General features: G+C 34.9%; 1 protein-coding gene across 2 annotated transcripts in view; it reads left to right on the forward strand.

Moving 5' to 3' along the window:
* Positions 1-24,811, forward strand: part of PSME4 (proteasome activator subunit 4) — a 109,408-nt gene that overhangs the window by 38,224 nt on the left and 46,373 nt on the right. For both annotated transcript variants that reach the window (XR_009009880.1, XM_007190021.2), the window contains exons 4-13: positions 9,532-9,576; positions 11,571-11,720; positions 13,078-13,141; positions 13,744-13,818; positions 15,012-15,134; positions 17,269-17,361; positions 18,132-18,397; positions 21,799-21,985; positions 22,666-22,755; positions 23,503-23,567. Coding sequence is in view for 1 of the 2 variants with exons in the window: in XM_007190021.2 (XP_007190083.2) it covers positions 9,532-9,576; positions 11,571-11,720; positions 13,078-13,141; positions 13,744-13,818; positions 15,012-15,134; positions 17,269-17,361; positions 18,132-18,397; positions 21,799-21,985; positions 22,666-22,755; positions 23,503-23,567 (1,158 nt within the window). In the remaining variant the exon portion in view is untranslated. The remainder of the gene's footprint in view (positions 1-9,531; positions 9,577-11,570; positions 11,721-13,077; positions 13,142-13,743; positions 13,819-15,011; positions 15,135-17,268; positions 17,362-18,131; positions 18,398-21,798; positions 21,986-22,665; positions 22,756-23,502; positions 23,568-24,811) is intronic.

Consider the following 24,811-nt stretch of genomic DNA (forward strand, 5'->3'; position numbering starts at 1 on the left):
TTCCTGAAGAACACCATTTTATATGCCTGTATTATTTTCCTTTTTCTCTTTTATAAATGAAGTCTTTGAACATTTATTTCTGTGGTTTTTCTCTCAATCCTAGACATGTTTACATGTCTACGCAGTTCAGTTCATTTAATCCATGATTAATCCTCAGGCCTCACTTAAGTCAGCAGTCGTAAGTGAATTTTTTTGAAAATGACTGCAGATGGCAGACTTTAAAGACTTTTAGGTCATAGGTAAACAGTGAAATGATGTAAATGGAAAGAGTTAAAAAAAAAAAAAACTATAGGTAATTGTGAACTTAGGCCCTAATTGTTTTTTGGACAGTAGTCACAAATACTGTCAGAAGGTATTTCAGTCAGTCACATGGTCAGAAGGTATTTGTTTCCTGAAGATTTCATGTGTTAAAACAGCGAAACCCATTTGAACCATAAATATGGCAAAATTCATCATGAAACTAAATGGTACAATGTTCAAGTGTGTTTTTACTAATATTTATTATGAAAACCCCAAATTAAACATGAAAGATTACTTTTGAGTTTTATTTCTGCTGGAGGGAGCATGGAACAGACTGGATTGACTAGACCTCAAAATCTGAGCTATTGAACTTTTTTTTTCTAAAGCTGTTTTATTTTATTATTATTTATTTTGGCTGCGTTGGGTCTTTGTTGCTGCGCGCAGGCTTTCTCTAGTTGCGGTGAGCGGGGGCTACTCTTCGTTGAGGTGTGCAGGCTTCTCATTGCGGTGGCTTCTCATTGTGGAGCACAGGCTCTAGGCGCGCAGGCTTCAGTAGTTGCAGCATGCAGGCTCAGTAGTTGTGGCTTGCAGGCTCTAGAGTGCAAGCTCAGTAGTTGTGGTGCACAGGCTTAGTTGCTCCGTGGCATGTGGGATCTTCCTGGACCAGGGATTGAACCCGTGTCCCCTGCATGGGCAGATGTATTCTCAGCCACTGGGCCACCAGGGAAGTCCTGAGCCCATTGAACTTTTGACTAGAATCACCATTTCATAGATTTCAGGGACCTTTAAATGGAGTTCAAAATCAGTTATCTTTCTGAAATTTTCCTGGCTCATTTTTTGACTGCCTCTGAAAGTCTTTTGTAAATCATGGGGGAGGGAAAGCTATTCCTTCAGTAATTTCTTCTTCAGCATTTCTTTTACTTCTTTATAACCAAGTGTCACACTTCCTGCCCTGACAGGTGTAACTTTGCAAAGGCAGCCACTTTTTTTTTAAGTACTGTGTCGTTATTAATAAATATCTATGGCTTTCCTCTTCAGCGATGCCATTGTTTTCCAGGAAATTTTGTTAACGCTTATTACTGTTAGTGTCAATCATTGTTTATAGTTCCTCCCCTGCATCTTGATACTAATTACCATGTCATTTCCTAAAGCTTCACATCATCCTTGCTGTTATGGAAACCTTCCTTAAAAGTTTCACCATGGCTGTTCTTGGTCTTTTGAAGAGACATCAAGTCTTTGATGAAATCTTCACTTGGTTTACAGCGTGACTCTTAACTCTAATAGACTTTTGTATTCTATAGATAACTATTCTAAAATGAAATTCATAAATAACATGACCTTTCTACACTCAAAAATAAATATAAATAATGTTTTAACCATAAAAGAAATAATGGGAAGGTAGTTTATTATAAAGCAATATATATTTCAAACATGCATGCACTATTATGCTAAAAAACGCAGTATGGGGAACTTCTCTGGTGGTCCAGTGGTTAAGAATCCACCTTTCAATGCAGGGGACGTGGGTTTGATTCCTGGTTGGGGAGCTAAGATCCCACATGCCACGGGGCAGCTAAGCCCTCACGCCATAACTACTGAACCCGCGTGCCACAACTAAGACCTGACGCAGCCAAAAATAAATAAATAAATATTTTAAAAAACCCAAATAGTATGGTATTCAGATTTTGCATCTACTTATAATAAGTAAGTTTGGGTTTAAAAGTAAAAAGGTCAAAACACATTCTGTATCAGAAGTATAAGAAAATGTAAGAGCAGCATTGTTAGTGGACATTGAAATAAAAACGAGTGCTAGGATACAGAATAACAGGCCACAGTTACTTAAATATGATGAGAGAGAGAGAGAAATAACTTTAATTTCAGACTACTGACTGGGAAAGAAAAGAAGTAAGATACTATTGCAGGTGAGCTGGCCTTATTTATAACATAGTGTCACAGTAATTCTTTATGTAATTATGTGGGATGGTGTAGTTACTTAGTATTACAAAACATTATTTTTAAACATTATTACATGTGAAAGAAATAGGCAAAGGATGAATTAGGAAAAGAAACATTAATATATGAAGCCATAGAGAATTTGTGCAGCAGACTTTTGCCAAAATAAACAATGTCAATGTGTAATTTTCACAACATAACTTGTCTTTTGTGCCCTACCAAAATAAGGATGACATTCCAGAAAAACATGAAGCACTTTAACAACAAAATTATTAAATTCTCTGACATCCTCATTCTTTGTGAATCAGCTAATTGCAAGTGTAGTGACACTTGGTTCTAAGACTGTTAAAGCAATCTTCAATCTTAGTTACATATTTGTATGAAAACTACACATGCACAGGGATTTGGTTTTGGCAAATCAAGTGGGGCAACTGGAATTGCCATTATGCTGTAATTTTTCTTTTCCTTTCAGGAATCATGAATAACCGTAGGTAAAATTTTCAGCCAAAGTACAGCCTTCCTTCAATTTACATGTTAGTTGTATTCCTAGAGATTCGATGTCTATTAAAACTGTGTGAAAAATAGTTAATGTTTAAAGCAGTTAACTTTTAGGTTCCAGAATTTTTAACCTGTATAACCGTGCATTGGGACATTTGAAAGTCTTGCAGTAATAATTTTTTATTGAGTCGGGCTATTCCATGAATTGCAGGATATCTAATATACCTGGCTTTTAATCACTAAAAGTCCAGTGAGTCCTCCTCCCAATTGTGATAGTTAAAAATGTCCCTTACATTTCCAGAATGCGCCCTGCATGTGGTTAGAGGCTTATGGATTTGCTGTCCTCTTAGCCTGCATCCATGCAAGTTAAAGTTTCCTGCCTCATTTATCAGTCCCTCCTGTTTTCTTACCACTGGTCCAGCACTTCTTGCTTTCTTTTTTTCTGTTTTTAATTCTGTAAGATCCAGGTCTTTTAGTTTCCAAACCAGTATTCTTTTTCCTGTTCCAGTGCTTCTCAGATTGTCCATTTACTACGTCCTTCCCTTTCCCCAAAGATGTTTCTTAAGAGGTGTGGTGTGAGAAATTTCTTGGAATTTTTACATTTTATCTTAAACATTCATATCTTTATTAGGCTTATTAAGTAATGCTTTCATAAGTAAAAATTTCTTCCATATGTATCTCTTGACTAAAACTGATGCTCCAAGAAGATGAACTCTATTGGCCTAGTGGCTTGGAGCACTTACACACAGGACTGTGTGCGTCCGCTAAAAGGAGCACACATTGTGAAGTGCAGCTCTGTTGATGCAGCCTGTTTTTAAAAATGATGATGTGTTGTTCCAGTTTGAAGGGATCAGAAAGAACACTGGGCATCTGGAACTACTTTTTTTTTTTTTTAAAGTAAAGTGTCAATTTCTTTATTTATATTTATTTTTGGCTGTGTTGGGTCTTCATTTCTGTGCGAGGGCTTTCTCTAGTTGCGGTGAGCGGGGGCCACTCTTCATCGCGGTGCGCGGGCCTCTCACTGTCGCGGCCTGTCCTGTTGCGGAGCACAAGCTCCAGACGCGCAGGCTCAGTAGTTGTGGTTCACGGGCCCAGCTGCTCCGCGGCACGTGGGATCTTCCCAGACCAGGGCTCGAACCCATGTCCCCTGCATTGGCAGGCAGATTCTCAACCGCTGCGCCACCAGGGAAGCCCCTGGAACTACTTTTGAGGGGGCACTTTCTTCGTGAGAGGCAGCACTGTAGGACAAAATTTGAAACTTAATGTCTCTTCTGTTAAAAAAAAAAAGTAGAAAAAATGGTACTTAAAACAGTTTTTCAGAATTGTAATTAATTCTTTATTCATTTTCTCTAATTTGCTTTAATCTTTTTACTGTTATTATCATATTTTACCTCTCCTTTTGAAAGGAGTACCTGTTACCATATTTCCATTCAGATCACACTGTGTATAGTTACAACAATTAACTTTGAAAGATTTTCAGATTCTTTGGTTCTTGGACTTTATTCATCACACTTGCCTTGATTTTAATATTATAGCAAGTGTTTATAGCCCAGGGATAGAAGTGTGACTTTTTACAAACATTTTATTTCAGAAAATTCCTTAAGGAGCCCTTTAATATGGCATGCTTTTGGAGTTAGTATTTTGAGTATTTTCATCTTAAATGTATTCTGACACATTTTGAAACAGTTTTGTCAGCTGACTGCATGTGTTCATAACTATTTTTAGAATACCACTTTTATAATCAAAAGTGAAAGCTTGCTTCATTTGTTAACTGTTTGTCTTTCAAGTCTTAAACTCATGTGCCTTATGTTTGTCTTTATTGAAACTACTGCTTAGAATGCCATGCATTTCAACATGATTTTAAAAGCTGTTTCCATTGTTTGAAGCAAGGATTATTAAACTTTCTTCTCCTTTCCCCTATTTTCTTCTCTGTCCCCTCCTCCTTCTTCTTTTTTGCTTCCTCTCCCCCTTCCCTCCTCCTTTCTGTCTTTTTGCCTCAGTGGCAAAAGACCCTTTTTACTTTCATCTGTTTTTACTTTCTGCTGGAGAAACAATTTGTAGTGTTTTTTTTATTCAAAAGAAAAATTAAAATTGGAAAAAACCTAGGTAGTTGTGAACTCGATACTAGCAACTTAAGAACTGCTTATTGTTTACTTTGTAAAAGAAGCATTTGAATCATTTGGGCATGATTTTATGTCATAAAAGAGTGTCCCACACACTTAATTGGAAAAGCATATTACAGGTTACAAATGTAGGCAGCACGGTAAAGAAAGGTATTGCTACTAACAAAATGTGGGGGAATTATGCATAGATCAGTTTTTACAAATGAACATAGACAATTCATGTTTGAATTGCTATGTGTATATATATACATTTATTTAGTCTTATCACTATCAGTTTAGTTTTTGTGGGTTGTTTGGTGTTTTAAAGGTTTACATATTTGCATCATGAGTAGCTTGGGCCTAGATAACTCATTTACTTTTTAAAAAATATTTAAATATCTATTTTTCTTTTATATATATTCTAAGGTGGATAATACAGTATTAAACTATTTCATTTTTCATATTAATCTGCCTCTGGAGAAATTTGATATTTCCCTTTTCTGGTACTTGTTCTTGATTTCTTCTTTCTCTGTTAAATCTATCAAAGGACCATTTGAATTGGTGCTCTTATCCTTAAGATACAGTTAAATCCTTTGTTCCCCCATCAACACATGAAAATGACATGTTCTTAACCTCTGTCGGGGGTTTCTTGATATGTGTAGCCACATTTCTAAGCTTAAGTTACTACCAGCAACTCAAGAATGATCTTTAGCTATAGAATTTAACATGATAATGAAATGATGAAAGTAATTTGTCTGAGAACCTGTTGAAATTTAAAATAGTTTACAGTTATTTTGTTAGTAAACAATGATTATTAATATGGTATTTGCAGTGATTTTTTTAACATGGTATTTGAGGAACATTCTATTTGCTTTTTAAAAAATTCTATTTTTATTTGGAAATTAGAGAGTAAGTGGTTGATTTTATTAATTTTTATTAATGACTTTGATAGTGCTTCTTTCAAAAGTTGTGCTACAATGATCTTTCTCTAGAAACTGCTCTTTTTAAAGCAATTTAAAAAATACTCAGTTCACATTGATCAGGCTTGTCATCACTTGTAGCAATTATACACACTATTTTTACACGAGTGGTCAGAATCATTACAATTTCTTAACATTTACTTGCCATAGAGGCATACTTTTTTCTTGAAGTAATTGTATGAAAAACCCATGTTAATGCTACATCAGTGATGAAGATGTTATAATTTATTTAGGCTGTCCTCAGGTAAAATGATCTTAAACCTAATTTTGTGTGAAGTGGCTGTGAAAAATGACTGCTGATTTAACTAAGCAGTATTAGATTTTGTAAGATTAGATATGAGATGGATAGTGTTTGACTAACTGATGGTGGATTTGTATGGATTTAGGAAAAAACTGATATATTAAGTTACAAGGAGGTTGAGACAGAGTTATGTAGAATATACCAGGGTTATAGTTTCCCAGTTCATTTATAAAAAAGTAAATATGATTACTCTGAAGTTAAATTTTAGTTCAAGAATTGTGAAGTGAAGCTGAACATACTTCTGGCCATGGGCAGTCCACACTACTCTCATCTTGAATTTGTCATTTGCTGTACATTTCTCTGGTTTAGAAGTGAATATTGTCCTGACAGTTAGGTAAGGCTAAGGAGGTAGGAATCGTAAACCTCCAGGTTTATATAAGTCCACTATCTCAGTAGCTGGAGGCTAAGGCCTTTGGCTTTCCTCAGGCTTCTCTGCTACATATTTGTCATTTATTAACCTAAGGCATACTTAAGTACTCGAGTATTTATTTGGCATACTTTATTAACATACGGAATCATAAAGGACATCATCATAAGGAAATTGCCTCCCAGAGAGGAAAATTCACACAGAGTCATGTGTTGAAACTGGGACAAGAGCTCAAGAACTGGGACAAGAACTTACTTTCTGCCCTGATAAATAGGGTGGCAGCTGGGGAAGGACTTTCCTATTTTGATGCAATTTCCTAAATGTAAATTAATAGCTTCTCAGAGGCAGTAGAATAAATGTAAAAGCAAAATGAGTACAAATTTTCGTTCTTAAGGAGATTGAAAATATAATTTATTTTGGCCAGATATGAAATAATAATTGTAGTTAACATTTATTGTGCTTAATTCTGGGCCAGGTAACTGCATTCTTTACATTATCTTATTTAATTTTTGTAACAGCTCTTATATAGATATGAGGCTATAATACTGCGCTACTAGTAAGTAACAGGACAGGTTTTCAAATTCAGATCCGTCTGACTCTAAGCCCAGGCTGTGAACCATTCATTACATGATATACTGTGGCTTTCTTTTCAAGCTAACATGCGTTTACTAAGAGGAAATAGGGTATGAGAAAACCCACCCAAAATTTAGTCCCTCTGTAGATCCCTTTTGATTTAAAAAAAAAAAAGTGTTTTGAATTGTTGTCACTTTAGTGTTAGAAATTTCCAACAATTGGAAAAGTTTTTAGTGATTATTCACTCCCTCTAAAAATTAGTGAAATATAATCTAGTAGCATCTAGCCTTAACCTTTTATTTTATTTTTAAACAGAAACATTGTTCCCTTCATCTTGAGAGATTACAAGAATCACAAAAGGTCACTATACAGATATCACAGGTTAGAGAGATTGTACCCTTTTCTGGATAAAGAGTATAAATCCAATGGCACAGGCCTTATATATAAGGAGGGGTTGAAACTGACTTTATTTAGATGAATTAAATCACATTCCCACACACCCTGTTCCTCTAATGAGTGAAGTGACAGCTATCAAGTCTTATAATTAACCTCCTATTCTTCTGAAGAGTGAAGGGAACTGGAGAAAACATGTAGCTATGCAGCCTTTTATGACTTGCTTTCTAGAATCATTTTTGACATTATATGGAAGTTTGTTGGTAGAATAGAAAAATTACCAGTGAAAATAGCAGGTTTTCTGTGTTGTACTCTCAAACAAGCTGCCACAGAAACAGTTAAAAGTAAATGTAAAGTTAACATGAACACAAACATTAGTAACTGGTAGAATTATAGATCTTCTGCTTATTTCCTTGGACCATAAGTTTACCATTTTAGAATTATCTTTTTTAAAATCTACATTTAAGTTGATGTCTTATTTTGTTTGGAACTAGATGAATCTTCAGATCTTACCTATGAATTCTAAAATTTGTTTCTAAGTTGGTTCTTTGGTCCAAACTAAAAGAAGATCCAAAGATCGATGTTCTTTGTTGTCCTGATAGAAAATGTTTATAGAGCTTTGTAAATAAATAAATATATAAATATATTTATAATATATGTATATATGTAAATGAACACAGCCTTGTTATAAGCACTTTGGAAATGCCCAGAAGTAAAAATCATAGTTGTGGTCTTCAGGGAGTTGTAAATGTAGTTGGAGAGAAGTTTGCTCCCCTCCCCCTCCTTTTTTTTTAACTAGGCAAACTTAGATGTCCCCTCAATTAAACTCTGTTTCCGAATTGATGAGTTTTTTTTGTGAGAGACGGTAACATCTCTCTTTGATAATCAGAGAAAATGCTCCACGATGACTCTCTGGCCATATGGTCATCTTTTTTATTTTAGAATTATCTCATGAGTTGTAACCCAGTTTCCTCTTCAGTTAATTTTTTTCTGAGTACTTTTGAAATTAAAGAGGATTCTTACTGCTTCAAGTAATGAAATTATAGTTTTCTCTCTTGGTTATATAGTACATTGATTACTTGTGTTGAGTTTGGTTTTTGTTATTCCTTGGAATTTCTTTGCAAATTAGTTCTTAAGCTTTCAGAGAAATTGGATAGACTTCTGGACTTAAGAATTTCAAGCAACTTAATGAGAAAGCGTCAGGTGGAAGCACTGCCTGAAAGTTACCCCTTTCCCCCATAATTTTTTCTCTTGAGATTTGGGGACTTGTTTTATTTTTACTTTTATACATCATATTGTAAGTAGTCACACATTTATTTTAAAATTCCAGTTCAAAATTACCCTTTGTTTTGTTAATTTGCATTTGACCTCTTTTGACTGTGGTCTAGTTAAAATTTTAAATATCCATTCTGGTGATGTGTGTTTAAACCAGTACACACTAGCTTTTTCATTAAAGTAGAAGTGTTTATTATAAGTTCATATACAAATATTTATGTTGTTTTCCTAAATTCACTTGAACCACCTACAAGTTGGAAAATAAGTTACAGCTTTTTTTTTTTTTTTTTTTTTTTTTAAGTTACAGCTTTTAATGTTCCTCAGCTAACTTTTTAAGTAGCTGGTCAGAAAGGTGGCAGTTGCTTATTATTTTGATAATCGTTGTTCGCAATAAAGTGCCTTGGAGGGTTATAAAACTCTCATCAGTAGGTTACAGAAAACTGGTTTCTGGTAGTTGCTGATAGAAGCACACCAGACTTTGCTGTTTGTTTTTTGATGTAAAAGCACTTTAATAAAAATTTAAAATTAGTATTTGAAGCCACTGAACATACTTCTTGATGTATTGATAGTTATATGGTCATTGCTGCCTACTTTGTAAAGATCGAAGATGATTTGCCCTTTTTCTAGTTTTCTTCCCTTTTTTTCACTGCATAGAATGAGCAAAAGGGAGGAGTAGATTACAGAGTTTAGGGTAGTTAATCGTTAGAGTTTTGTCTGTATGAAAGAGAAGGATTAGTTATTCCATATACACAGATAATATCTAAATGTATGAGTGTATCTTAGAGATATTTATTAAAGATGTGTTCTTAAAATACACCAACCTAATTTATCAAATGGATTTTTTCCCCCCAGTTCTGTAGAAAATGTTCTCAAAACACTCGTGAAAAGCTGCCGACCGTAAGTAGCTTCTCAATTTATAAAGCCTCTTATTGTTTCTGTGGGCTTTTCCCCATCTTTAGTATGCTTTGAAGAGGAATTTAGAGGTGTAACTAGTCTCTGATATTGTGATGTTAGTCACTGGGCACAACATATCATCTCCAGCTCTTCAACTGAACTTTTCAGATTTCATTTATAAATTTAGAAATTTTTAAGTGGTGTGGGTGTCAGTCACCCATTATAAAGTAAGAATGCAATAATGTACGTATAACTGGCTTCATCTGAAAGGTTTTCCTAGAGTATTGTTACTCAGATCAAAAATATTTTCCAAAATGAGCCTTGTAGGTCTTATATTAAAATGACTAATAATAAGATGGTGCATAAGTTTTTTTCTTCTGTGTTCTGTTTCAGTAGAATATTTGACTTTGAATATCCCATATTCTTATGTTTAAAGATGAATATGGATGGAATTTAGTTTAATTAAAGTCCAGTTGTGTGGACTTGAACTATTTTTTCATTCTTGTTTATCAGGCTGTTCTAAGACATACTTCTGCTATGAATGCAGTGAATTCTTTTGAATGGAAATTCGTATATTTATCATAATAACTCATATGTAATATGAGTTAAAGTTATTTTACAGATCAGATACTTGTTGCTGACCTCCTATACTACTCAGTCTTGGGCAAATGTATTTTCAAGATATAAAATGTCTCCTTTTAAGAGGCTTAAGATCTAACCTGAGTCATTCAATAAGCCACCAATGAGCAGTGTCATTTTGTGAAACTTGATCATCACTGAGGTACTTACTGGTTTTTAGGTTCTTAGATAATTCATAGAATGCCCAAGCTTTTGTTTTGGATTACTAGGCTAACAGTTGATTCTGAAAAATTAGGAAGGGGAATCAGTGTATGAGATCTTTGAACGTAGAATATTTGAATATATTCTGCCTTTAAAAATTTTTTTAATTCTAACCTGTTGCACAATGATCTGGTACATAAATGCTCGATGAACTCAACAGAAGAATAACTAGAAATGTAATTTTATTTTTCACATAAAGGAATGAAGTGTGATTCTAATAACACAGATGTATAAAGATATAAGATTAATAATATGATGTATAGGCCAAACCTCCAAGTATATTTGAAAGGGTTTACTAACTTTTTGCGCCATACCCAAATCATAAATTTTCATATGCTTTTCATTATTTTAAACCCCAGTTGCCTACCCATTTGGGTATCCATTCCATACCCAAATGGATAATGGGTCCTCCTTATCCATTTACCTTCATTTTGTGTGTGTCTGCACACTTCAGATTTTATTTTTCTAAATCTTCTATACCCCAGGGATGCTCCTGCCCATTTCATAGAATTTTACAATGTTAGAGCCTGTAGGACTCGATCATCTAGCCCAGTCCTCTCTTGTATATAGGAAGAAATGTATAATCAGCAAAGTGAGAAAGAGAACATCAACCTGGGAACCTCTGGTCCAATGAGGGTAAATGGTTTGTTCCTAAGGTGCCTAGAGGTTCCTGGGCTGATGTTCTCTTGCTCACTTTGCTGATTATACATTTCTTATATAGACTGGATTCCCTATGACAAGACTTTTTTTTTTCTATTGCTATTACACAGTACATAGGATGAAAAAATACAACAATCATGTTTAAGTTTGTAGGTGATTTGAATGACTTTGTATTTTATCTGAGGTTTATCAACTTTATGTTGGGTTGGCCAGAAAGTTTGTTCAGCCATCTTACAGAAAAACCTGAACGAACTCTTTGGCCAACTCAATAACATTTTCTCAAGTCCATAGACAAGAAAATTTATCTTATCTAAGTGTGATAGGCTGTTTATTTTAGAGTTGTAAAAATGTGTGTTTCTTGTTGGTAATATCATACACATTGGTAGTGTGTGATATTATCTCATGAATATCTTCGCCTTCTCCTCCTTTTTTGTCAGTCATATAATGATGTAGAGCATTTAGCCAACGATCAGATACATGAAAACCTTCTTTATTAGGTATTTTCCAGCAGATGCCACAGCTGAGATGCTAGAAGAATGGCGGCCATTAATGTGCCCTTTTGATGTAACGATGCAAAAGGCCATCACTTATTTTGAAATATTTCTTCCTACCTCCCTTTCTCCAGAACTTCATCATAAAGGTTTTAAGTAAGTATATATATATATATATCTTGACAAATTCTAGAATATAGTAGGGAATACATGCATATATATACACACATATATATATGTATGTATGTATATACATGTGCAAACTATTAAAGCAATAATAAGTAAAAAATTTATCAACTCAACCATTATGTTTCTTATACTTGAAGTGTGTGTGTGAAGGCTAAAACAGTTAAATATAGGATTGCAAATAAAGAGAGAATAATGCTTGTATGTCAAGCCAAGTAAGATGTGGGCTTTAATTTAAGATATTGGGAGAGAAAGAATAATAAGTACAAAAAGGGGTTGAAAATTTCAATAAATAGGCAGTGGTGGAAATGTTAAATTGCATAGAGTTTAGGGAAGGGAAAAGTGTTTTTCTAAACCTTGGTTTTAACCCTCATCATGTGTAGCATAGTTTTTCTTTGGTCTTTTTTTTTTTTTTTTTTAACTTGTTCCAGTCTTTTCACTGTTTTTAAGAACTGTTTTTTTCTTGGATGACTACAGGTATATCATAAACCCAAGAATGAAAATATTTAGATTGTACTTTTATGAAAAAAGTAAAAGGTATGAAGAAAAGACTGGAAGGATCATAGTAATTATCAGTATATTAATGGGTTCATGCTTAGCCCTCCCACTCCCCCAGCATGTTTTCTATAGTGAGATGTCAAATCTTTTATTTCAGTCAAATCAGAAATTTTGTATCTAGCTGTATGTTTATGAAATTTTAATTTTAATTAAAAACTTGTAATTTCTTTGACATTTGTAAAGATTGGTTAATAATATTCAGATGTTTTCTTGCCCCTGTAGTCTCTTCTATTGGGTTGGCCAAAAAGTTCATTCGGGTTTTTCTGTAAGATGTTACTTTTTGGCCAATGCAGTGTTTCTTTAAGTTGAGAGTTTCCACCACTATGATTTAATTGCTCCTAACACTTTGTGGCTCATTTCTTTTATGGAGCATTTACTGTAGTGCTAGTTAATGGTGTAATTACTAGTTGGCCTGTTAAAAGAGAGTAAGGGAGAGTTGCAGGAACAGGTAGTAACGGGAAAGCATTAAAGCAAAAAGGTAGGGAGAGGAAGGAGAAACTTGTAAACAGTGTTAGATAGGGGTAGACAATTATTTAACAATGAAGTAGAAATTTGATGAGATTATTCTTTTTAGCATAAATAAATTGAAAGGGGAATATTCAGACAAAAGTAGTTCTTTTTCCATTAAGTTTGTAACTTTCAGTATTATTTTTTCTAGGTTGTGTAGTTATCAGTAAGAATAATAGATTAAAAAAATACAAAGGATACCTGGCTTTGAACCACTTGCTATAAATCACTTGCTATTCATAACAACATTTTTCTTCTTCAGACTTTGGTTTGATGAATTAATTGGCCTTTGGGTTTCAGTGCAAAATCTCCCACAGTGGGAGGGGGTGAGTATCCCATTTTTTCTTATATACTTTTTAGTTTGGAAGTAAATATATTGAATCATTTGATAAGTGACTTCAGTTCTTTAGAATTGGCTATTAGCAGTGTTGTAGTCAGTTTTTTAGAATTTTATTTGCTGTATTCTAAGAGAAGTAGAATATTCATTTTGGTTATATTCTTTATTTTCAAAATATTCTTTATTTTGGTTTTATCAATATCTGAAAGTATATACTTGTACTGTGAAATGCATGAAGAGTAAAACCCTGTTGTTTATTTCCTTTTGTACCCTTACTCGCATGGCGCTGGACACCTGGTGGATGTTTTCTACATGTGTGTTTGATTAAAACTTATTTTTCTCTTTGCACTGTGGATGATGCTTTGTCATTTCCCTTTTTTAATAAGCATTTCAACTGCAACTGATTTTTAAATGGGTGACGAGAATCAGAACTTAAATTTGGAGATTTGAAAAAACTGAGTCATAAATCAAATATTAAATTCAGTTGTGCCCATAGTGATTGTTCTGAAAAGAATAAATGGATAAGGGGTGTGACTGTGACCCTTAAAAACAACAAATGTATTAACTGTCTTTTTTTTGGTTTACTTTCAGCAACTAGTAAATCTCTTTGCTCGATTGGCTACAGATAATATAGGGTACATAGATTGGGATCCTTATGTACCAAAGGTAATTAAGAACATTTGAACATATACAATAGCACTGACATCATCTTTATGTCTTTAAGAAGTGTGTTTTGTATTCTTATTTCTAGCACCACATAAAATATTTTTTGACTGTTAGTAAAAACATAAGTAATTTAAAGGATAGATCGTTTATTTTCAAAAAGTAATTGGATCATATCAAGCTATCATAAATGTTTGATTATTTTGTCTTACCTATGCAGGACATGAACTATAAGTTTCAGAGGAAGTAATTTAGAAAGTACTAACACTATTATTCAGGGTGTCACACATTCATCCCTTCCAACGAATTTTGTGTACTGTATTTGATTGTTCTTCTAGAGTGTTCCCCACTTTTAAAATCACATTGTATACTTTCCTAGAGTAAGTAAAGCTAGAAAATGTCTGTAGGTGCAGTATTGCATATTCGGTGTCGTTTCACCTGTGGTAGAATCATCTGTGGAGCTTCAAGAAGGCTGTTGTGGGGCATCCGGGTTGTTCTGATGTGCACACTGACAGTAGAGCAGAGCTGGGGAGCAGCAGAAGGCATATGCTCTGATTGCCTTTGCTTGTGCTGTCTTTCTCTGTTGCTGGCCAATAGAAACTAAGAAGAAAAAGTAAATTTCCCCAATCTTTAGCCCCGCCATATCTGACATATTTAACGACAGATTTAAAAAATAAATCTAATTATATTAAAATACAGTTATTAAATGACAGATTAAAATGCAGATTCTTAGGGGGTAAAGTCAATGGTAAAATTTTGAGAGGGAGAGTAATCGGCCAGAAGATATTTGTGTTTTGTGCATCCTTGGCTTGGAATGAGAGCATAGGAAAAATAATTTTATGTGCGTTTAGGGAGGCAGAAAGTAGTCAAAATATTTCACATTGAACTACAGTTATCTACATTTTGCCTTTTTATGTTTAAGTCTCATTTGCCAATTTTGGAATACATGGATATGGGTGCTTCATAGTCACATGCCTGTGACCTCAGAGTGTCATTAAAGAAAGTGTACAGATATTTATATGAAATTCCTAAGGAATAAAGCAAATTACTAAACAGTATGTCATTTTGCTTAAAAACCAATCAAATGAGAATATATATTCAATATAGTAACACTAATATGTAACACTTAGGTTATTTAATGAGTTATTTGATGTCTGTAAGTATTTATTATTAATTCTTTTTTTTTCTTTTTAAAGATATTTACAAGAATTCTGAGAAGCCTGAACCTCCCAGTGGGAAGCAGTCAAGTGTTAGTCCCAAGATTTTTAACAAATGCTTATGATATAGGACATGCTGTAATATGGATCACCGCCATGATGGTTTGTAATACATTATCTTTGGTTTATATGGTTTATGTAAATTTTGTGGTAACCACACAAAAATTCTACATAATCACATAATTCTAGATTAGTGGCTTAGTTGGTCACTTGATTCTTGGATATTTCTGATGGAGTAAGCTTATGTTTCTCAGACTCAGAATGTAGTCATAATGTACCATTTATAAATCTCCTTAAGTAATGGACCTTAAAAGTAAGGGTCAGAAGTTCAGAGTTTTGATTATTGTGATCATTTTGTGATATATAGAAATATGGAATCACTATGTAATACACTGGAACTAACAGTGCTATAGGTCAATTATAGTTTAATTTGGGGGGGTGGGGAAGCAGAGTTTTAAGAGATTCAGAATGTCTGTAGTAGTTTTACAGACCAAGAACCAGAGTCATGGGTAAAAGAACTTTCCCAAGTCAAATTGATAATGATAAAGGTGAGATTTGAACTCAGGGTTCTGCATATGCTCAATATTAGTGCATTTATTGTTAGTGTTCACATAAAACATCATATTGAACACAAAGCTTATTGACCAAGTAATCTTAGTGAAGGGAGAAGTATGAAGGATTATTTTAGTGACTGTCATCTTCCAAATAAGAGTATTAAAACAACTTTATACTGTAATTTTCTGAATTGTCATTCATATTGCCTCTACAGTTATCTCCTTTTTGAATTATTCTGCATTTGATATTTGCTATTGTTCTGTGTTTGCTATTTTCTCCCAGGTTATACTGCTCGGTTGGCTGTTTCTGTCAAAAAGACAGAATGGTTGTGAGAAGTTTAGCTCTTAAATTTCATTGTAAGATTAAAAGAAAAGAAAATTTCAAGCTCCTCTTTCTTTTTTTTTTTTTTTTGTTATTTTATTAAACAGAGGGAAAATCCCATTTTCTTTCTGATATTAAACAACAGCAAAAACATACGGATATTTAGTATTTTACATAAGCAATGAGTTGGAACTTGTTTTTTAGGAGACACAGAATTAGATAGTGATTGGTATCAGCCTTATTTTAATGTTGCTGTTTCTCACACAGTTGTTCTCATTGGCAGTTTCATTTTGTGTTAAATATGAATATTTAATATAATTTTAAAATCAACAGTGCTAATTATTATGTTAGAATTTTGGAAATTTTGTTGGTATTTTGCTATGGAATTATGGTCTCAGTAGTTGCCCTGTACTAAATTGGGAAACGTGAATGTGGATTTTATTTCAGCAGAAAGACATGTTCCTTATGTAACTCGATATTCTGCCTTAGGTCTGTGCTGATTCTTTTTTTACTTGAAATATAATTGACATATAATGCTATGTTAGTTTCAGGTATACAGCACAGTGATTTGACATTTGCATGCATTATAAATCTGTGCTGTTTCTTGAAAGAAGATCATCTTGAGACAGATAGGAGGTTTCAAGGCCAAGTTGTAGTCCTTTATTCCCAGGGTGGTTCAACTTGATAAGATTGCCAGCCTTTTCCTCATTGCTGCCGCCTGCGCCCCCGCCCCACCCCACCCTGTCCTGCAGCCCAGGTTCTATTGTTGTTTGGTTGGCTGTTTTGGTAACAGATTAAGGGAAAAATTTTTTTTTCTTTTTTGAATCACAATATGGTCACATATAACAGGTCTAATCACTTGAAACATTTAGAAGTAATAATAAAATATTTGAATGCATTTATGTAACTCTCACCTCCTTATTTCCTGCTGTGAGAACTTCTTCACTTCTTGAATCTTTTAAGGAATGCTTTTTATGCTTAATGTTGCCACACTTGGTTATTGTAATATGGTAATCTTAGTAAGAAAAATTATTTAACTGCAAAGAGTAAAAGATACTGTTATTCTAAATTGAAAGGTACCTTTTCCATTTTCTGATTTGGTTTCAGTAAGTTGCCCTTATTTTTATTTTATTTATTTATTTATTTTTTTGCCCTTATTTTTAGTAGACTGTCTTGAATTGAATTGTATGAAGTTCATCCGGGAATTGTTTTTGACTTTTATTTAGAGGTAGAATTGATTTTTGCCAGCAGGATGAATATGAACCACATTAAGAGATCTGTATATAGGCCTGAGCCTGTTAACCCCTTCAATTTTACAGATAACGTGGGTACTGATAGTTTTGCTCTTTTATCTGAACAGGGTGGACCAAGTAAGCTAGTGCAAAAACATTTGGCTGGTTTGTTTAACAGCATCACATCTTTTTACCATCCTTCAAATAATGGCCGCTGGCTGGTGAGTAATGTTCATTTTTTTACTCTTAGGGTTTGGAATTTTTTAAGATATGGTCACATGTAACTATTGCCTATTGTTTAACCTATGATACATTTTCTGTCCTTTGTCTAAGATTTGGCTATATGTCAGTGATCAAGTTTACATTAAGTTACTGTGTTCATAGAACATATAGAAATAAAGATAATACTAGTGTGGTAACTGGTAACAAAATGCCACAAAACCATGGAATCATCTTTTCAGTTTTATCATGTTAGTGTTTTTGTTTGTTTGTTTTTAAGTTGCCTGGTTAAAATGGCTTTTCACGTAATGGAAGATTCATGTGGTGCTAGAAATTAAAACTGAAATTTGAAACACATCTTTATTAATTATTATCAGTGATTAATTGGTAAGAGTATTTTATTCTATCTAGTTAGGCCATACAGGTCTTTGTAATAAGATTATACAAGCTGTTAAACAGCAAGGTCCTACTGTATAGGACAGGGAACTGCAATGTCCGGTGAAAACCACAATGGAAAAGAATGTGAAAAAGAATATATATATATGTATAACTGAGTCACTTTGCTCTACAGCAGAAATTAACACAACATTGTAAATCAACTATACTTCAATAAAATTTTAAAAATAAAAAAATAAAAAGGTTGTAGTCAAAAAAAGAAAGATTATACAAGCTGTTATTTTAAAAAATCTTTACTTGGGAGGGTAGAGAGGAGCTATGCATATCTATAGGGGAACTAGAATCTACCTAGGACTTTCTGCTTCTATGTCCCCAGAACAAGTTAATGAAACTACTTCAGCGGTTGCCAAACAGTGTTGTTAGAAGATTACATCGTGAAAGATACAAGAAGCCTTCTTGGTTAACTCCTGTGCCTGATAGCCATAAGCTTACTGATCAAGATGTTACAGACTTTGTACAATGCATTATTCAACCTGTCCTCTTGGCTATGTTTAGCAAAACTGGTAGTTTAGAAGCAGCCCAGGCTCTGCAGAATCTTGCACTCATGAGACCGGAGTTAGTAATACCCCCTGTACTTGAAAGGTAAGTATAGCTTTACCTGTTTCGTTGAAGCCTCAGCTGTGGCTACTGTTATTCTCTATACTCTTGTGCTTGGCTTTCTTTTCTTTTCTGTGGCTTCTGTTTTGCTATCTTTGTGCTTATTCCTGTCCCTAGAGGAGACAAGACATTATAACCTAATGATTGGTAACTTGATAAAGGTTTATTGGAGAGAAAAGAAAATTGATATGAAATGGATAAAATAAAATATTTTGAATTATTTGCACATTTTAGCTACTCAAGTTTTTGCTCATAAATAAAGCTCTGGCTGTTTTTTCACAAAATGTGAGTGTCACTAAATATTGAGAACATGGCAGTGAATGTGATTTTGCATTTCTATTTCTCAGGCTCAATGATAGAGAAGAAAATTTGGTTACCTTTATTATTTTCATATATTGTATAACCTTGTGTGTATTATTTCCACAGTGTTGATTTTACTGCATTCGTTGTTTTGCATGTTGAAATAGTAACAAAAGTAGTTCTCCACTTGCCTCATCACTGTCACAATATAGGCCTGGTGTGATTTGTAGGAGAGAGCCACTCTGAGTTGTCTTGAGTGTTCAGGAGCAGATTGCTTAAGCTTTCTGTTATTCATTCCTTTGCTCCCTGAACTTCAGCTTTATGATTCCTCTCTAAATGGCTTTGTCAAAAGTAGAAGAAGAATGTTAGATTTTGGAGCCCAGAAGGATCTAACGGTTTGAGTTTCTTAAAACTCAAATTTGTCCAAGGTCCTTACTGGCAGAATGCAGATGACAGCTTATTTTCTGACTAACTGTTGAGACAGGAAGTTTGGTGACATTTACTTGGCAAAGGGTATCCTGTTAAAGATCTTCACCAAAATGGGGCTCCATTATTTATAATTTGAGTTGCTTGTACTATCTTGCCCTGTCTCTTTGCCATAACTATTTTTTTTAATTAATTAATTAATTAATTAATTTATTTATGGTTGTGTTGGGTCTTCGTTTCTGTGCGAGGGTTTTCTCTAGTTGCGGCAAGTGGGGGTCACTCTTCATTGCGGTGCGCGGGCCTCTCACTGTCGCGGCCTCTCTCGTTGCGGAGCACAGGCTCCAGACACGCAGGCTCAGTAGTTGTGGCTCACGGGCTTAGTTGCTCCACGGCATGTGGGATCTTCCCAGACCAGGGCTCGAACCCGTGTCCCCTGCATTGGCAGGCAGATTCTCAACCACTGCGCCACCAGGGAAGCCCTGCCATAACTATTTAAGTTGTACTTCACTTTCCCAACTTCCCCTGTTTTTTTATGTATACATCTTGGGGCCTTGAAACTTCCAGCATGTACAACTTAATTAGGAAATGGAATGGGGAAGTTAGGCAGTTTCTACTCTGTCTTCAGCCTTCAGTGTTCTTTGCTACTTGACCTCCACGTGGTAGCAGAAGCTATCAGTCAGTGGCAGGTCCCTTGATGGTCTTTGGAGAAGAGAGACTTGCCTCTAAAGGGGGACTTCTGTTGTTTGCATAGTTAAAATTTTGAACTCTGAGGTGTTTTGGTGTTTCTTTACTTTCCCTTTGTTTTGCCTTATTTTACTGTTTTCCAGCTGATGAATTATGACTGGTGAGATAAGTTTTTGGTAGAAGGAACAAAGCTTATAAATACAAATACAATTATCCATCACATTTTTCTTTAGTTCTCAAATTCTGGACAAATTTAATACCAGCATATTCTGTGATGTATGCTTGGCCAAGATAAATATTTAGTTAACAAAATTGTCAATACAATGACATTTTTTGAGACTCAGTTGTAATTTTGTCCTGTTTAGAAGTGGCATCGCTACCTTTTTTTGACGGGTTTTTTTTTTTTTTTCTTTTTCTTCTTTTTTGGCCGCATTGCACGGCTTGCAGGATCTTAGTTCCCCGATTGGGGATTGAACCTGGGTCATGGCAGTGAAAGTGCTGAGTCCTAACCACTGGACTGCCAGGGAATTTCCAAGCAAAAGTCTTTTTTTTAAAAAAAAAAATTTATTTATGTGGCCACGTGGGGTCTTTTTAGTTGCAGCACACGTTATCTTCGTTGTGGCATGCAGGCTCTTTTTAGTTGAGGCATGCGGGCTCTTAGTTGCAGCATGCAGGATCTAGTTCCCTGACCAGGGATCAAACCCGGGCCCCCTGCATTGGGAGCACAGAGTCTTAATTGCTGGACCACCAGGGAAGTTCCCAAGCAAAAGTCTTTTAAAAGTAAAAATGTAGAAAAAAAATTTTAGGCACTTAGTTTTGCATCTCCTGAAGACAGCCTCTGCTAAAGAGTTTTTGGTTTGTTTCATTCATCTTTTAAAATAAGCATAGATTTGATTTTTTTTTTTTTTTTTAAATTTTATAGCTACTTTATTTATTTATTTATTTATTTTTGGCTGTGTTGGGTCTTCGGTTCGTGCGAGGGCTTTCTCTAGTTGCGGCAAGTGGGGGCCACTCTTCATCGCGGTGTGGGGACCGCTCTTCATCGCGGTGCGCGGGCCTTTCACTATTGCGGCCCCTCCCGTTGCGGGGCACAGGCTCCAGACGCGCAGGCTCAGTAGTTGTGGCTCACGGGCCCAGCTGCTCCGCGGCATGTGGGATCTTCCCAGACCAGGGCTCGAACCCGTGTCCCCTGCATTAGCAGGCAGATTCTCAACCACTGCGCCACCAGGGAAGCCCTGATTTTTTTTTTTAATCCTAGTTAGAAATCCTTCTTTTTTCCTACTTATTTATAATTAAATTTCCTTATTATTTACCTTTTCTGTATAAGAGGAATTTAAACTGACTATATATTGGATTTTTTTTCCCCTATAGGATAGATTCTCAAAAGTGAAATCACTGAGCCATGGAGTGAGTGTTCTTGGCTCGTAAATACTTACTTAGTGATCTAAGATTGCGTTTGTCTTATTCCCCGTTTTATTCACTCTAGTCTCAGGCATATTCTCTTATGTTTCTGATAGCTGATTTCCAACTTTAAAATACAGTCTTTTTAAAAGTATAAAATAGACCCTTCAGCATTTTAGTAAGATTATTTTTTCCCGTAAAGGGGAAGCGTGGAGTAGTTGTAACTTGTTATTCCTGAATTCTAATAATTGCTGACAGTTAGATTAGATGCAGTCCTATTGGAATGTGGAAACGGATTAAGATGCTGAAAGAATGCAAAAATCTACCAGCTAATGTTACTTTTCAGTGTGGAATTGGCATGGAGGAAGGTGGTAAGGTGGCAGGGAGTTGGCGAAACATGTACCTTTCCTTTATTTGTGTGATTCTGTTCACTTTGAGAGCAAATATTCACTCAGAATACTGTGCCAGCTACAAACCTTTAATCCAAAATGCAGTTTATGAATTTAGTATGTTTAATGTGTTATGTATGTTTATCTGTGTTGGAAAATTTTTAAAATTCTGTTTTCAAACTGTAGAACGTATCCTGCACTAGAGACTTTAACAGAACCTCACCAGCTCACAGCTACGTTAAGTTGTGTAATTGGAGTAGCCCGCAGTTTGGTATCAGGGGGCAAGTGGTTTCCTGAAGGTCCAACACACATGCTACCTCTGTTGATGAGAGCATTGCCTGGGGTGGATCCAAATGACTTTAGTAAATGCATGGTAAGCATATTTATGATTCTGTTTTGTATCTAAGTTATAATTGTGTAAATGGATATCCTATTACTTTTTCTTCAAATATTCTTTAGAACATAGTAAAGTGTAAAATTTGTTAATGGTAGCAGAGTTATATCTGTAGATGCCCAAGTTTAGATCTGTGGACAGTTAGTTGATCTATGTAAGGTCTTCCTTAGTAAGTAATTTCCCATAACCTGTGTGCATTTATGATCATATGGTGTTTTAAAGCTCATTATGTATCTCCTATCTTCCTTAAGCAGATACATTAAAAATGATAGCATTTGATCACTTGCGCTTCCGTTTGTCTGCACTTGTCACAAGGAACATGATAAAAATTACTGGGTGTGAAATGCCAGATTCCCCTTATACACACACCTTCTGACTTAGAATATTGTTCACCTTCCCTCTTGCCTGGTCTCTAGCTTCTGCATGAGCATTTTCTATTTACTCTTAGCTAATGTTATATTTTTGGTGGGAGGCACAGTAACTTCTCAGGGACAAAAGATTGCAGAACTTTGTGCTTAAACCTAATAAACTTTCAGAAAAATTGTTGTTGGATTTCCCTCAGAATAATTTATTTGGTACTTTATTGTAGCTTATGGTATACATGTATTTTGGAACTAGAGTTATGTAATTAATATTAGATCTTTTGTATCTTCCCATAGATCACATTCCAATTTATAGCAACATTTTCCACTCTGGTGCCTTTAGTAGATTGTTCATCTGTACTACAAGAAAGAAATGACCTCACAGAAGTAAGGATGCTTTCTGGTTGTAAAAGGATTGGTTAGCTGAGCTCTGATTCTTACTGTATATGCATAGTAATATTTGATAGTTTAAAAGCAACTTTGCAGAGGTGCTCATAAGTTAAAATTACTGTTTTGTGACTAGAACGATATAAATGGAGGTCATCATTGATAAAATAATCTGCAGAGCACCCACCAAAGGGGGTGGTCAAAAATAGGCTATTTTAGTAAACAAGTGACATGTAAAGGTGTATTTCAGTGTTTTGTCACTTTTTAATGTTTTGTTAAGCAAAGGTGGTGGCATTTTCTTTTTCCATCTTATGTTAGGAATAAATCTGTTAAGGGGATTGGCATCTAATGAAGAGAAATTTTCTTCATTACTGTCTGGTTTTTTTTTAGAACAATATTCTTTATTACAAGTATGTTACTACCTGACTTTTGGCGTTTAGATGTTTAAGTAATGAGAGATAATCCTTTACACATACACCAGCAGTTTGAAAACTGTTATTGATTTTTAAAAAAATGGCTGCCTGACTTCTGTTTTTGGCCCTTACAAAATATGTTAATTACTTCTTATTTTGGTTCCTGGAAAGTAGATGAGTTATTCTAAATTGATACGGGACTATGGTGCTGTTTCTCACAGCGCTCAATGTAATAATGCAGTGTTAGAGACATTTTGTAGACTATAATTGAGTTTTGTTCAGAGAAAAAAATCAAGGACTATTCTAAAATTTTCTCCACGTTGACATGTTACAGGTGGAGCGAGAACTTTGTTCTGCCACAGCTGAATTTGAGGATTTCGTCTTACAGTTTATGGACAGGTGAGCAAGTACCCCAGATATCCCCTTTATCTGACATTCAAAAATAGTGATGTGCTGTCCCAGCAACTTTAGCCTCGTTCTGCATTGCAACCTGTATTTAATTATTGGGTTGGCCAAAAGGTTTGTTTGTTTTTTTCCGTAAGATGGCTCTAGTAGTACTTAGTTGTCTTTTCACTTCATTAGAAACAATTTTGTTAGATTGTATGTGACAACTGTCATATTGGGGTGCATTTAGAAAAAGACTTATCAAAAATTGGTGAATTTTTGTGTAGCCATTTTAATATTGAAGGTGGAAGAAGAAAGCAACATTTTTGGCATATTATGCTTTATTATTTCAAGAAAGGTAAAAACACAACTGAAATGCAATAAGATTTGTGCAGTGTATGGAGAAGGTGCTGTGACTGATCGAACATGTCAAAAGTAGTTTGCAAAGACAAAAAGACAGCCCTCAGAATGGGAGAAAATCTTTGCAAACGAAGCAACAGACAAAGGATTAATCTCCAAAATATACAAACAGCTCATGGAGCTCAATATCAAAAAAACAATTACAACCCAATCAGAAAATGGGTGGAAGACCTAAATAGACACCTCTCCAAGGAGGACATACAGATAGCCAAGGGGCACATGAAAGGATGCTCAACATCTCTAATTATTAGAGAAATGCAAATCAAAACTACAGTGAGGGATCACCTCACACCGGTCAGAATGGCCATCATCAAACAATAAATGCTGGAGAGGGTGTGGAGAAAATGGAACCCTCTTGCACTGTTGGTGGGAATGTAAATTGTTACAGCCACTGTGGAGAACAGTATGGAGGTTCCTTAAAAAACTAAAAATAGAACTACCTTATGACCCAGCAATCCCACTACTGGGCATGTACCGTGAGAAAACTATAATTCAAAGGGACACATGTTTCCCAGTGTTCATTGCAGCACTATTTGCAATAGCAAATGGAAACAACATGGAAACAACCTAAATGTCCAATGACAGATGAATGGATAAAGAAGATGTGGCACATATATACAATGGAATATCACTCAGCCATAAAAAGGAACGAAATTGGGTCATTTGTAGAGACGTGGATGGACCTAGAGTCTAGAGTGAAGTAAGCCAGAAAGAGAAAAACAAATATTGTATATTAATGCATATATGTGGAATCTAGAAAAATGGTACAGATGAGCTTATTTGCAGGGCAGGAATAGAGATGCAGATGTAGAGAACGAACAGGTGGACACAGGGCAGGA

Source organism: Balaenoptera acutorostrata, chromosome 12 (genome assembly GCF_949987535.1).
Source record: "Balaenoptera acutorostrata chromosome 12, mBalAcu1.1, whole genome shotgun sequence".
NCBI lineage: Eukaryota > Metazoa > Chordata > Mammalia > Artiodactyla > Balaenopteridae > Balaenoptera > Balaenoptera acutorostrata.